This window comes from Falco punctatus, assembly GCF_963210335.1.
Source record: "Falco punctatus genome assembly, chromosome: 17".
Taxonomy (NCBI): Eukaryota; Metazoa; Chordata; class Aves; order Falconiformes; family Falconidae; genus Falco; species Falco punctatus.
In genome coordinates, this window is record NC_137597.1 from 4560197 (window position 1) to 4575223 (window position 15027).

Genomic DNA, 15027 nt, shown 5'->3' on the forward strand with positions numbered 1-15027 from the left:
CGCTTGAATTGTGGGTGAATTTTGGCCAGGCTTTCGATTTTAAATGAAAGGTAAAGTTCACTTTTAAATGTGACCATCGTTTCTCTGCACCACACACAGAAGACAGGACCACCGGCTAATTGTCATATCCCATTTATTCTGTATACATTCGTAGTGCACGTTAACGTAAGACATGAGCACTCCTCAGGTCCCATCGCGCTGCTTTTGTTCTTCACCTCTAAGTTTACACCCGGCTGAGCTATAAAGAAGAGGGACTGACTGGATATCCACAGAAATAACCTGAAGAAGCAATTACACAGCAAGATCAACCCCTCTGGTCAGAGCAACCTGAATCCCCGGTGGCCAGAGCCCCGAAGCACCTTTGTTTTTCTGCCGTATCCAAAATGTTTTGTATCAAAGACATCGGTACGAGTAACAACAAGGAGAATTGCATGGGAGAGCTTGAAATAACACAGATGCATCTGGGCCTTTCAACTGTAAATTCACATTGACTTATGGAAGAAAAATAAATTAGATTCCTTCTTCACAATTAGCCTTTTCCATACCCTGGCCTGTAATTGCCAACTTCAAAGCTCTCCAGATTTCCACTAATGTATTCACCTCCCGTCCTGTTCGGTAACAGGAATCTAAACCTGTTCTTCTACCTGTGCACGGCATTTCAAGACGAGCCAAGTTTGGGGGAAAGACAAACTTCCCAGAAAGCCCGATGGCAGCCCTCCCAGAAGCTGAATTTAGGCAATGCGTTCATTAATGATCATTCCTTCATGACGCTTCACAGTCAAGATACCACCCGAGAGGGCTAAGCAGCATCAAAGGGAGGGAGAGAGGAAAGACTTTGGGAGAAAATGGCTGAGAGAACAGACGGCTGTAATACCAGGCTCTGGTTTGGTTTTTCTCCCAGTAAACAGCATGGCTTAGGTAATAAAAATAATAATACTTCCGTAATAACTAACACATTTGAGTCTCTTTGCAGAAATACTGATCCTTTAACCTTCAAAATCCAGTCTCTCCTTTGCCATCCTCTCCCCATAAGGCAGGTACAGCTCACAGACATTCCATCCTCCTTCCCTGGAGGAAAAGCAGGCACAGAAAATAGGTTAAAAGCAAAAACAAATCCCAAAATTCTCCCACAATAAAAAGACAACCGAGTGCCAGGAGAAGCTGTATTTCTCCCGACAGGTTCTCAGGAAAGGGAAGGATAAAACATCCATTTACGCATTCACCAGGGAAGAAATACCAGGGGAAGAAGTACCAGGGGAAGTTGTCCGATTGATTAACTCAAAAGTCAAACAAGAGCCACTTTAAAAGGTTAAGACGGTCAAATTCTCTCTGCATAGCACACGGCTACTTACCAAGCCACCCCTTGGACTTCGACCTCACAGGCAGAGGAAGGGGACCAGCAAAGATGTCACACAGCCCCCAGCGGGGACTCCACAACCCCGCTCCGCCACAAAGTACGTAAACCAAGAGCCACGCTCCTGCTGCCGGGTCTTAGCCCTTACCCAGGCTGGCTTCATTTTGCTGCCTAAACCCTTTTTTTCAGAACCAAACAGCGTCTCAGCAAACATGATAGTTGACTGAACATAGCTCCTTTTTCCAAGTTACCAATTCACAGACAAAACGTCGAGGCGAACCATCTGGCTGGCAGAAGCGAGCTTGAGGGAGTAAGAGATGTCACCGCTTCTACTCCGCTTAGGGACTAACTCCAGAGCAGGTGTCAGACGTCCGCGGGCTCGTTCGTTTCCTCCTAGTCACCCGTGTGGCACCAGCTGGATGCACAGAGCCCTGGATGAATCCCTCAAACTCCAAACTGGATTTATGGACGCAGCCACAAAGTGTGAGGTATGCTGCGGTGTGGAGGTGGCCTTTACTGTGGGGGCTGTTCCAGGGTTGAAGGGACAGGAGGAATCATCGAGTAGCCCTCGTATAGTTTCCCATCCAAGCATGCACACACGCACATATTAGTATGCAACCGCTGGAAAAGTCCAACGGACTTGCACGTAAGGCCCAAAGCAAAATCTGTGAGACCCATCTTTACAAGGTGCCATAAAGATACAACATATTGCATAAACAGAATCTTCAAAGAGAAGAAACCAGGAACAAGGTAAGACTCCAGAGAGTTACGGGAAGGGACCCCTCCTGCCCATCACCCGAATCGAAGAACTGAAGGAATGAGAAAACCCCAACCCAGATGTCCTCCTCGCCTTTCAACCCCATACTGGTTTCTCCGCTGCAACCATCTCAAGCGTGGCCACTAGAGGAAGCTGCGACACTGGTGAGCACTGTAGCACTGGGAGAAATCCGACACAGTGACATTCCAGCTCAGGTGCTCCAAGAACTACAGCCTCGGTGTTCAACCACCACTCCGGTCTTTCCTCGCACTTCCACACCACCTGAAAAACTGAATACTAAGAAGTTCTCAACATATCCTGGCTACTTAATGCGGACATTGCTCTTGCAAAGTTTTCCAGAAAAGCCAAAAAAGCAAGAAAATCACTGGGAGGTGAAGCTGACGTGCACCCTGAAAGCTGTAAACGACAACTGGTTTCCTGCCTGCCTGCATGGCATTTCCCATTTAATTGCTTAAACATTAAACAAACTCACTGCAAACAATGAGCTGTGACCGGCTTTTCATTCCCAAAGCTTTCTGGGGAGCTTGCGATCCCACCCGAGCGAAGCCTGCTGAGCCAGCAGGGCTGCTCCCCGACCCGTGGCCCCCACAGAGAACATAATGGGATGTAAAAGCAGAGGACGGCGCGGCAAGGCACCCACCAGATCATGGTGCAGCCTATATTTTCTCATCTTTAAGCTCAAGGAAATTCTTCTTCTCCTTCTTCAAACAGGTGCAGCATCCTCCACTATGAACAGGATAAAGAATGTCATCAGGGAACAGCGGTAACGTGTTTGCTGTCGGAGCACACAGCGATTGCACGGTGGTCTCCTTATCCCTGCTGCTTTCAGCATCCTCGGGAGGTAGGGGAGCATCAGATCCATTGAAGAGGAGAGGGAGGCACAAATCAGACAGCCCGGTTTGTCTGGAGGACGTGAGAGTCAGCAGTTCACAAGGTCAAAGGCAGCTTTCCCAAAGCAAAGCCCATTTAGAGCCACCTAAATGGGATTGCGGCCGGAGCTCGAGGGGAGCCCAGCCTTTCCAAGGAAGCACCAGCACCGCTGTGCTTTCCCTGATCCCCGGAGCTCACAATGCCTGCAGACCCTCCCAGCAGCCTCATCCCACCCGTCAGAGACCAGCAGCCAGGCTGGTGGCCACGGGGAGCACCCAAGCAGCAGCCCCGGGCTTCAGCCGCTTTCTCCCAAGACACAAGCTGCCACCCAGCTGCATCTTCCCTTGCATTTCACCAACCTGCAAACCTCCTGTGCGGGTGGGAAAGGGCCCTCACCTCTTCCTCTGTGTAAACGTAAAACATTTCATCCTTTTTTCCCTTTCTGGGGGGAAAAGGAGAATATGTATTTCGCATTTCTCAGCTCAGGCAGGGGCAAGGCAGGTTCCTGTGGGGGCATTGCCCTGTGCTGGCATGTGGGAGTTGCTGTGCTATCCCAGAGGGTGACACATAGAGCTCAGATAAACTCTTTATTTAGTTTATTTAAAGTCTAACGCACTTAACTTTATATATATATAGATATATAAACAATTTCTTCTCTCACTTCCCTAAATGAAAGTTAGATTTAGGGGGATACATTACTTGTCTTCCCCTCCCCTCCCCCTTCAAATAAAGTCATTTGGTATACGTATAAAAATATATTACTTGGGCTTCTTTTCGGTTATAGATCACACAAGGGCTGGGGTGGAGAAAAGAATGGAAGACAAGCACAAGGACTTCCAAAAAAACCCCACAAGACACAACAACAGAAAAAAACCCCAGTGAACTTAAGCACGTGGTGCACCTTGAATTTATAGTGCAACAGCAAGCCAAGAAATCCATGTTCTGCCAACACAAGCATGGCATTACTCACATTTTTGATCACTTTTTCTGAACTGCACGGCACATGTCCTCGCTCCCAGAAGGGTCACATTGCAATATGACATGACAGCACCACAACCAAAAAAGGCTGAACTTCAAAAATCTGGAAATCAAGTTTCTGGACCTCAGAAGCAGGTTGCAGCCGGGTGATGATCAGCTCCTCTCCTCTTTCACACCAGAGGCTCACTGACTTCGACATAGATCAGGGACAGGGAGAACACAGCAAGGTTTGGCAACGTTTCTGGCAGCAGGACACCTCGCAGAGCACTGGATCTCTCACCTCCTATCCCTGAGAGGACGGTGAAGAATACAGACAGCAGAAAGGTAGCGCTCCAGACTAACCCAGAGTACTTCTGTCTCATTGCAGCAGCTTATAATGGCAAAGAGTAATCCAGGGAGGGATTAAGCTGCAGCAGAGAGGGGTGGTGGAACATCCCGCGATGGGGAAGGAGCAGAGACCCTACACAGTACCTCACACAGAAGCCTGACAGCCCAGCTTAGACTCAGCCCTGGTATCAAGAGAAAAATCCACATCAAAGGCCACAAATTTCCCCGAGAGCCGAAATTTAGCCCTTCCAAGTCCATAGTTGTAGGAAACAAACCGCACATTCACTCAAAACACTGATCAAATATTTCTCATGGACCCAACCAGGCACGTGGGTGTAGGCAACGACTTTGATACAACTCCAAGCTCAGCTGCCTGGCAGCTCTGCTCGCACTCCCACACCTCCAATACCATTTCCCACCCACTCTGTGACAGTCAATCCCAGTTAAAAATTTTTGGATTCACAGCTCCTCTTTTTGCCCAAGTGCAGCTCAGCAAAGCCACCAACCTCTTCCAAGCTCTGTCCCCCAGACAGGAGTGAGCCACAGCAAGTACACATTCCATATTGGCACCGGTCTTGGCAATTACCACTGGGATGCAAAAGAACATTTAATAAATAAGTAAATAAATAAATCAATCAACAACAGTTCTGAACAGCCACCAAAAAGAACCCTTAAAAACCAAAACAGGGTACGGTACAATTGAAATTTTCTACACCAAACCTCAAATCTCTCTCATAGTTGCGGTCTTCCCCTCCTCTTTTAAAGCAGGGACTCTTCTTTAGGAAACCAGGTTTATGTGATCACAGTGTCTGTGCCCATGACTGTCTGCCCTCCTCTATCAATTCCTAGAGCTGCCCAATTTAAATTCGATCTGAGAAAGGGACAGAAGTATAAAAAGATTCTACAAGCTTCAAGAGAATAGGTAACAGTGCAGAGGGCAGAAAGGAGCGAGTTGGGGGTGGAGGGAAAGACCGCAGCATGAGCTCCCACGTCACCAGGGACCAGCGAAACCACAAGGCAAAACCTGACTTTGGAGTGGCCCGGCTGCAGAGCTGGCCTGGAGCCGCAAGGCATGAAATCTACGGGAAACGGGCTTGATTTGCAGTGGAGCTCCTAAAGCAACTCGCTTTTGGAAACATGCCTCCACCATGCTACTGCCTTTCCACTGCAGCCAGGCTGCTGGCACCGCTCACGGAGCTGCCGGGCAATCAGGAGAGCTAACCCGATTCAAGGCTGTATTCACACAGTGCCGGAACTATTGCTGGCACCTCCTGCCCCTCTTGCCAGAGATTTAACCTTCAAACGGTGTGGTGAAATATCCCAAAAGGCGTTCCAAATTGACTACACAAGAGAGACGGCGAGGGGAAGATGGACAGACAGATTGGCCTCAACATCAGCTGTAGGAGCCATCCCGTGACACCAGGTAATGGGGCAAACAGGGAAGCAGAAGGCAATGGCGAATGGAAGTCACACCGGGCAACGGACTGGAGGGCAGGCACCAAAGCCACGACACAGTGCTTGCACTTGGCGTTCCCCCTTACAGAGGCAGGTCAGTGCTGTTATGTCGAGTTTTCCGTGAAGTCCCATCATCTCTTGGCAGGGCCCTTTGCAAACTGGACATGGCCGCTGTCTTTTTTAGGTCAATGACCGCATAGGAGTCCGTCCGGCGGGCTTCATGGGTGGCAGGAGGTGGGACACGGGGGACCGGTGTGTTCTGATGTCCCTTGCACGGCTCAGCCTCCAGTTCCACCTGGATGTAGTTGAGTTGCCGTGGCTGCTCGGGACAGGGCCGGGGGAAGTCGAAGCTGAAGACGCTGGGCACGCAGCTGCGACGAGGCTTTGGCAGAAAGCCGCTGCGCCGCTGGCTGCTGCCCCCGTGCAGCGCGGTGTTTTCTGAGTTCACGTAGTTCTGCAGGGGAACTTCTTCACCGGTCTCGGAGTAGCCACTGGGGGAAGGCGTCAGCATGTCCCCAGCGCCCACGTCCTCCTCGCCCTGCCGGAGCGGCTGGCACTCCCACACCGGCGGCAGCGACGGCAAGTTCTCATAGTGCAGCAACGCCGTCCTGCGATGGGAGCAGCCGGGTAAGCCCGCGTCCTCCCGGGTGAGTTTCAAGCGCCCGCTTCGGCAGAGAGAGGAGGTGCTGGGGGGCAGCAAGCCATTGACGTTCTCATAGGTGCACTGGGGCGACGGGCACTCCTCCTCGCACTCGTTGTTGTTGTTGTTGGGGGGGCAGAAGTGCGTCCTGCACTCCCGGTGGGGCCGACAGACGCGCCTGAAGTTGGATGTGGGACCCAACACAAACTTAACCTCCCCTGGCTGCAGAAAGACCTGGGGATTGCGGTCTTCAAGGGAGCAGCTGCGGTTCCTAGGGGGGAAAGGAGGGTGGACTTCAGGCAAGGAGTGCATACAGTGTTGGCCCCTCAGCTCCTGATCACCATTGGCCGTGTTGACGTAGGTGTGGGACTGCAAGGAGAGAAGCAGAGGGACAGTGAAAGGAAAAGAGACGAGACAAGAGCAAAGCAGCTGTCAGCAGCTGAGAAACCAACAGGAATGGAACATTTTCCGGTGGCTGAAGAAGCAGGAGGAGATGAAAGAATTTCAGAAGTTGAAAAGGTTTTGGGAAGCAGAACACAAAAGCCGTTCCTGGATTTGTGGGCTGAAGGAGAGACCACAAGGAGTCCAACGGCAGAAGATACACATCATCTCTTCCACACTCAATGCATATGGCAACAGAACTAAAAGCAAAGCCACTTGCAAAATATTTCCTTGAGTGGCTTACACTGGTGTTATGGCAGCACTCACACCTACCTAGCCTTCTCTGATAATGGTTGAGACAAGCTGGATTTTGTAGGGGAAAATCTTAAATTCTCAAACTGAGAACAAAGAGCTGAGAATCAAAAATAAAAAGAGTCTGACCTTGGGTATGCATCTGCACATCAGTTTAGGGGTTGCAGCAACAGCTGACAGACAGGGCAGTATGACTTGGGCTCACAAAAGCTGAGTGCTGCTGTTAAATAACTGCCACACAAATACCAGTGGTTTAAGGAAGCCAACTCAAGCCAGCCTTGATAGAATGCCTGTTCCAGTGAAGTGTCACAGAGGAGTCTCCAATGGCAAAATGAAGCAAAAGAGAAAAAAAGGATGACAAGGTATGAGGATCCCCTGAACTTTGCTGAGTAAGAGAAACGCAGAATTGCACAGGACTGTGAGACAAAACAAGCTGCTTGTTCACTGCTTGCAAACAGCAGAATTTAGGACATCCAGGTTTACCTGCTCATCAGGCCCAATAAGGGCATGAGTAGAGTCTTCACCCACAGAGGAATGCCTCAGGCTGCTCACGGAGGGGTGGCGGGCTGCGGAGTATGATAGCGTTTCTCCAGGGAAGCTGGGAAATCCGTTGGGAAATCCTGGAACGGTGTACCCCAGACCTGGGAGAGAATCAGGACAGGTAAGCATTAGAGCATCGTTTGGCACAAGATAGAGTTGACTTCACTCTCACAGTGAGCTAGCCTCTTAACTGCACCCTGCAAGTCACAACCAGCCTGTCTAGGGAAGATCCCTACGATGAAGGACCTAGTACACATGCAAGGGCTAGGCCCTCTTGTTTAAATCTTTAAATCGCTCCTAACGGAGGCAGGAATTGAGCAAATTGAATCCTTCCAGATGCGGTTTCCTCTAGGAACCACCTCATCCTTGTAGGTGTTATTTAAAAAAGGCCACTTGGCAGCGGGCAGATGAAAACCAACTGAAGGATGACAACCCGGCTGACTATTTGAATGGCTTTTTGTTGCTGTTTCCTTGGAAACAAAATACCACTTCGCAGACAGGCGGGGCCTTAAAATAAACATGCTGCAAGGGGTACATATGGACATAAAGATACGGGTCAGCAGCGAGGCAGCACAAGGGAGAGATCCACGGGCTGCAAAGGGCAGTTTCACGTAAGCAACTGCAGACGTCAGCCACGTGCTCCCTCCTCTTCTCCCCGGTCACTGAAGGAGCCTTACTGTTGGGTGCCTGGGGGGTCCGGGAGAGCTCCCGCTCCGTGGGGTGACTGTTCCTGGTGATGACAACAGGCTCTTCCACTACGTTGATACTGTTACACTGCATCAGGTCCTGAAGCAGGTTAAAGATCTCCTCTGCTCTGGAACACTTGAAGGCAAAAATCCCTGCACAGTAAGGAAGAGGAGGGTCAGAAAAGCAAGAAAGCGATCCGGCTTTAACAGGAGTATATGTAATTCCTGGCTCTAAACAAATGGGCAATTCTGATTTCTTTTGCTGCGTTTAACGCAATCAACCCACAGCCACAGGAAAACAACCAACAATTTGGTGGATTATTACATCAACAGAAATACAATGCCATGACCGCCAATCTGACCAAACGGTGCATTATCACAAGAAAAACAGTGAGCATCCCAGTTATCTTACAACGATCAATCCCACACAGAGAAGTGGTGTGAAAGGGACAAGCTAACCGCTCTCGTTTCATCTCTAATCTTCTATTTTAACTCACTTGGCACCCAGTCCAATTCTCACTGCCAGGGGAAAGCCTATCCAGTGACTTCTCAAAGCTGAACTGGGCCCTGTGGAGCGTGCACGCAAGGGAGGGACAAGAATGTCATCTTTAAAAAAAATATGTATGGAATTAAACAGTGTCTCCCCAAACGAGCAGCCCAAACCAGAGCTGGTGTGTGCAGAGCTAACCAATCCCAAGCTGGCACGCACACACACGCACAAAAGCCATAGCAACGAGAACAGCATGGCAACGACGGCTGCTACCCCAAAGAATAAGGTTTTAAAAATTTTGGCAAAAAAATAAAAAACAAAAAACAAACAAAAAAAAAAGAAGAAGAAGAAGAAGAAAAAAAAAAAGCGCTGTATCTGCCTTATATAAGGTGGGGAGCAGCATCAGGAAGGAGTCCTCCAAATGAAATCCTACAAGGAAGGGAGAAAACTCATCAAAACACACCACCATCCCTCTCATTTCTGTCTGCTTTAAGACTGATGAGTAAGTACGTGTCTGCTAAAAAATCTGTAATACATGAAGAGCAAACGGCTCTGCTTTATCACCACTATCTGGACCTAAACAAAAGCAAAACGCACAGAGGGCAGAATTTTAATCACTGGTTTGCATCCTGCAAAAGGCAAAACAGAAACCAAAGGCGAGCAATTCCCATCGCTGGCAACTGACAAGCACAAGACTCCAGGAAAGGAAAACCCCACTCACATAAATATTAAAGAGGAGCATACGGCACTACAGATTTGCGCAGTGTTTTACACAGACACTGAACAGTTACGCAGAGGCCTTTTGGATAAGAAGGAGTTTAAAAACATATTAATAGAATGAGGAGACGAACTTTTTTTTTTTTTTTCCTCTGGGGATACAGATGCCAAGAAAATGTTCAGCTCTTTAAAAGCGAGAGAGACAGACTGGTAAAGGAACTAACAGGCACCATTATAAATCTGGAGTCTATTCCCAGCACTCCTGATGACTTGGCATGTACTCCTGGGTGACTCACTTCCCTCCTCTATGCAGAGCATCCCCATGCATAAAATCAGTACAACGTAAAACTCCCCTCTACGTTACAAAGTGCTGCCAGACACAAAATGCAAAGCATTAAGAAGAACCAGCTCTAATGGAGGCAGAGAGAATGCACCCAGAAAAACAAGATGTGCTCAAACAACTGTTGCTACTGACACGCATTCGGCAGCTCTGCGGAATAAGCGAACCCTAAGAGGGACCAGGGAAGAGGCGCAGGTGATGCTCTTTTGCTTTACCCCCAGAGTTAAAACATGCCTAACAAAGCTTCAGTCTTGCAAAAAGTACTTTCTAGCTCCTAAGGAAAGAAGTCCAGCAACCTTCCTACCACAGCTGTGCATCGCTTGGTACTGAAGCACAGAGCTGACAGCGTAACCAGCATCCTCTCTGACATTAAACACGCCCTGTCTAGCGCTCAAGCCTGCTTCGCCAATTACCTCATGAGCCCCGATGCACTAGCAAAATGAGACCATTAGATTTATGCCTGGGTCCTGAGCCACGACATCGTTCTCATCGGTGTTTTAATCAGGAGTATTAACTGTACGTGCATGTACACTCCGGTATTCTGGGGGAACAGAGGCTGCAAAAGAACCTGTTGATTCATTAGGTGCAGGAATATGGGAAGACACAAACATCAGCGCACTCCAGCTGCCTGGGAACAGAAACCTCGGCGTTCCTTCCGCCAGGAACCTCCACACTCACCCTGCCCTGTCTGGCAGCGACGACCGCTCTCAAAGGAGAAGAGGTTGGAGTCATAGCCATAGCGGCGCAGGCAGAGGTAGGGCCACCTGACAGCATCTCGCTTGTGAGTGTGCAAGATGAGCTCCGTCTGTGTCAGCTCCATAATCCCAGATCCCAGCTCGTTACCTTCATCATCCACGTTCGTCACCTGCAGAGGCCACAGAGCTTACATCAGGAAACTCAGCACATCGGTATTAAAAAAAAAAAAATAAAAAAAAATGCCCACCCACGAAGATACTGTGGATAATCCCTGTGGATTCCCCCTTCATTTACTAAGATGCCTTTTTCTCAGCTGAGAGCATGAATTCATTGCTGGCAGAAGGCGCCAAGCCAGCAGCCCTGGAGACTGTGTGCTTGGCAGTTCAGCCGATGTGTCTCAGCACAGACACTGGAACACAGCCCCGAGCAATAAAAGGTTTCTCTCCAGTTCCCCATTTCCTTGCTCAGGCTGAATCTCAGTGCAGAGGCAATTTCTGCTGCAAATACAAACGTGTTTCCAGCAGAGGTTGCTTAAGAAAAGGAAAAAAAAAAAATCAAACTGAAACAGTAGCATAGTTGAAAATCTTATCAAGTGAAAGACTTCTCTGCAAGAGCAGAGGTTTTCTTTCCCTTCACGACCAGAGTCCAACCCATGCTGGGCTTTGCTAGTAGTCAGTGCTGTCACAGACTCTCTGACGGGGATGAAGGAGCAATATTTACCTTAAATTTGGTGGGATGGTTGTCTGGGATGCTGTCTCTGCACAGACAACTGCAGCAGCTCCCCATGATGGCAGCATAAGAGGCAATCCCTGGGGAGAGGACACAAAACAGAGGACAATCATATTTTCAAACCAACTCCTCCCACCCTCTCCAAACATGCAGCATTTACAGTCTGCATGCTCCTTGATCCCCCTCCACGTGGCTCAGTGGGTTTGGATCTCAAACTCTTCAATGTGTTCCTCAATTAATGGATATCATACAATATAAGGCTAATTAAAAATAACAGCTTTCTTACCATTAGGCAACTGTTGGAATTTTTTGGAGGAGTGAGAAGAAATTCCCACTACTGTCCCTCTATCTCCTTCAGGACTTCATGGTAAGCAGGTTTCAGAGTCACCTAAAACACAAGGGAAATGGTCCCATCTTCCACCTGAGAAGGAGAACACAACAAATTAAAAAAACAGAGAACATTGAAAAGGAGGGGGGAGGTGTTTGTGACTGAAGTTCGCTTCAAATACCACAACGAAGGCAGATGCACTTTTTTGTTAAATTAACTACCTGCATTTCTACGAATATAGAAAATAATTCTGCACAGACCACTCCTGTGATTTCTAAAAAAAAAAAAAAAAAAACAACCAACAAAACAAAACCAAAATTACAGTCTACAGCTAAAAAATCCTAAACCTAAGAGATACTTTATTTCTTGGCTTTGGGATCCTACAGAGGAGTGGGGGTTATCAGAACTACTGTAGTGCAAATAAAACGCAACAGTGATACTGGATGGTGAGGGTGGTGAGGGTATGAGGAATCACACACATCTGCTGCTTCGGAATGTGAAGGCACCTTCATTCAGTGGAAGGTCTTCAAGGGTCAGAGAACCAGCAGCCTTAAACGCAAATGAACACAACAGCTGTTCGTTCTACTTTGGACTATGAATGCCAGAAACAAATGCCAGAAAACACAAAACCTCCACTATCTGACAACAGTCAGCAATCACAAGTATCAAGCAGGCGTGAGTTGCATGCACTAGTAGTGAGAAATAACTGCTGTCTTTGATGCAAACTTTAAGGACTCGACATCCACCTCAGGGCAGGGGATTCAGCAGCAGCTAGCAAGAAAGGGAGCCATGTTTTATTTGGCGAGAACAGCTAACAATCTCTCCATCCGAGGCGTGAGAGAATAAAGCCATACGGATAACCAGCCTGGCACTAGAGCACTAAATAAAATGAAAAGGCTATTGGAAACCTCTCACTCTGCCATGCCAGAATCTGCCTCAACAGTCGCTCCAAATTAAACAATGAATCACAGAGTTGCATCTCTGTGCAAAACCATGTTGCACGGCTGCCCTCAGGCTCCCTCGTGGTGCAGAGCGGTGTGGAGGGAGGGGGAAGAGCGAGCGGTGAGCTGCCCAAGGGGGTCCCATTTCATTTTTTACATCAGAACAGAACTTAAATCACCTTCCACTGCGACCCCGTGCCTTAGCTTTGACCCCTGAAGAATTCCTTACCACATCCTAACCCTGCAAAGTCCCCCAGAAGAGGAATGCTTCCTTTTGGGCAAGCTGAAGGAGCTCGGGCACAAGTCAAGCAAGGTGCCACCTGCCCTCCTGCACATACCCATCACCCCTAACAGTAATAACGCCACACACTCCCTTTTCAACACCGCATCCCGCTCAAACCATCCTACTTGTTTTTCTAGGCTCAGTACGGATATACTCCCCACTGACCTTACAGACTTTGATCAATAATTTAGCAACAGATACCCCTCCGCTTCATCTAATCTGGTCACTAGGGGCCTTGTCTTCTACTGTCTCCTGCTCCCAAATCATCAATTCCCTCAGTAAAAATAAAACAACCTTGTAGAAAACATTACCTTTGCCCCCTCTTTCTTCTTTATTCTCTCCCCCTCTGGTGCTCCCTCCACCTGTGCCTGTCTAACCTGCGAGGGGGGTCGGTTGAAGTGTCCTCGCCTACCTTCAACAGTTATTATGGTCAGAACTGGAAAAAAAAAAAAAGAAAAAAAAAACCCACATTGTTAGATCCCTAACGCTCCCTCGGTGCTTCCCACAACTCCTCGCTGTTAAATATTTTAGCAGCATCCCTTTCAGGCAGACACTGAGACTCGCAAGGCTCCAGCCTTTTTGACACCCACCTTTCCAGCGGCTGTTTACCAGTTCAGAGCCTCAACCAGCTGAACCCACCGCTCTGAGGGTACGACACGCTCCCCCAGGAGCCGCAACACGTGCCCCCTAAGAGCAGCATCCCAGGAACCAAACCTGAACCCTCCTGAAACCTTGGCAGCCCTCCTTGGCTCCAGAGCGCAGCTCACCTCTCCCGATTCCACAGCTGGATGGCTCGCCCTCCTCCCAAGGAAGCTCCGTCCGGACCCCCCCAGCCTGCAGAAGACCCCCCCTCACGCCTTTGCCCCCCTCCAAGCCATTCCCTGAGCCCCAGGGCCACCTGGCTCACCCTCCTCCCAAGGAAGCTCTGTCCGGTGCAGAAGACCCCCCATGCCTTTGCCCCCCTCCAAGCCATTCCCTGAGCCCCAGGACCACCTGGCTCACTCTGCTCCCAAGGAAGCTCCATCCAGACACCCCCCCCAGCCTGCAGAAGACCCCCCCCTCACTCCTTTGCCCCCCTCCAAGCCATTCCCCGAGCCCCAGGACCACTTCACCCACACAGGCCCAGGGCAGCCCAGCACCACCGGGACCCGCACACGGACACCTGGCGTGGAAATGGATATGGCCCCACACCAACCCCCCCAGGACAAGTAGCATGGCCCCCCCCAGCCCCCCACCAGCCTGGGAGGGAGGAGAGGGGCTGCAGGGGGCACTGGGGGGCTGCTGGCATGGCGAGGGGGATGGAGGGAGGAGGAAGGGGCCTGCACCGCCCGTGGGGGGGGACGGGGACGGGACAAGGGGAAGGGGCGAGTCCCGGGGAGGGGGGGGACGGAGAAGAGGGTGCAAGGGGGTGGCTGGGGGGGGTACGAGGGGACAGCGGGGGACACAACAGGGAGAGGGCACAGGGGGCGGGAGGGAGGCCGGGGGCAAGGCGGGCGGCCCCAGCGAGGTGCCGCGGGAAGGCCCCGGCGCGGGTCGGTACCTGAGGCGCTGCCCGGCTCCGCCGTCCGGGAGCTGAGGCCCGGGCCCCCGCTGCCAGCCGGCCCCCGGCCCGGCCCGGCCCCTGCCCGGCCCGGCGGGTCCGGGCTGGGGCTCGGGGACCGGGTGCGGGTCGAGCCCCGCCAGCGCCGCGTCCCCCCAGCCCGGGCCGGGCCCGCCGGGAGCAGCGAGTCCAACCGGCCGCCGCCTAGAGCGTCGCGGGCTGGGAGGACCCGGCCAGGCAGGCGCTCGGCCGCCAGGGGGCGCGCTGGCTCCGCGGCGCCACGGCCCCGGGGGCGGGGTCAGGGAGGGGGCGTGGTCACGGTGAGGGGCGGGGCTGGGGACTGCGGGGGGGCTGGGAGGCAGGAGGTTGCGGGGGTGTCCGTGGAGGGGGATTGGGGGGGGTCTGGGGCAGGAAGGAATGCTGGGGGGGGTCGGTGGAGGGGAATTGGGGGGGTCTGGGTTAGGAGGTTGTACGGGGGGTCAGTGGAGGGGGATTGGGAGGGTCCGGGGCAGGAGGGAATGCTGGGGGGGGCGGGGGGGGGATTGGGGGGATCTGAGGCAGTAGGTTGGGGAGGGTGTCAGTGGAGGTGCATTGGGGGAGTCTGGGGCAGGAAGGAATGCTGGGGGGATCAGTGGAGGGGCA

At 51.1% G+C, this 15027-nt stretch overlaps 1 protein-coding gene across 12 annotated transcripts; it reads right to left on the bottom strand.

Moving 5' to 3' along the window:
* Positions 1-116: 116 nt before the first annotated feature.
* On the bottom strand, positions 117-14610 carry FRS3 (fibroblast growth factor receptor substrate 3). Of its 12 annotated transcripts, XR_013924154.1 has the most exons (10): positions 14386-14610; positions 13157-13281; positions 11580-11714; positions 11285-11373; positions 10547-10733; positions 8313-8474; positions 7579-7736; positions 3973-6771; positions 3362-3444; positions 117-3035 (listed from the first exon to the last, which is right to left on the bottom strand). XR_013924154.1 is itself a non-coding variant. In XM_080367646.1 (9 exons), exons 5-9 carry the CDS (start codon positions 11348-11350, stop codon positions 5845-5847), a joined length of 1500 nt encoding a protein of 499 aa, XP_080223772.1. In that variant the 5' UTR covers positions 11351-11373; positions 11580-11714; positions 12101-12170; positions 13157-13281; positions 14386-14610; the 3' UTR covers positions 117-5844. The 12 variants fall into 12 exon arrangements, 3 of the variants coding, with proteins under 3 accessions (XP_080223772.1, XP_080223771.1, XP_080223773.1); XR_013924151.1 differs by lacking the exon at positions 3362-3444 and having other exon boundaries at positions 117-1068; positions 4814-6771; XR_013924152.1 differs by lacking the exon at positions 3362-3444 and having other exon boundaries at positions 117-1068.
* Between the last annotated feature and the right edge of the window lie 417 nt (positions 14611-15027).

Bases quoted from the DNA above. Each gene is read 5' to 3' on its own strand.
- FRS3 (XM_080367645.1), bottom strand. From the start codon at position 11,350: ATGGGGAGCTGCTGCAGTTGTCTGTGCAGAGACAGCATCCCAGACAAC. The intron at 10,734-11,284 runs GTAAATATTGCT...TGGCCTCTGCAG, and splicing joins ACCATCCCACCAAATTTAAG to GTGACGAACGTGGATGATGA. The intron at 7,737-8,312 runs GTAAGGCTCCTT...ATTCTCTCCCAG, and splicing joins GACCCCCCAGGCACCCAACA to GTCTGGGGTACACCGTTCCA.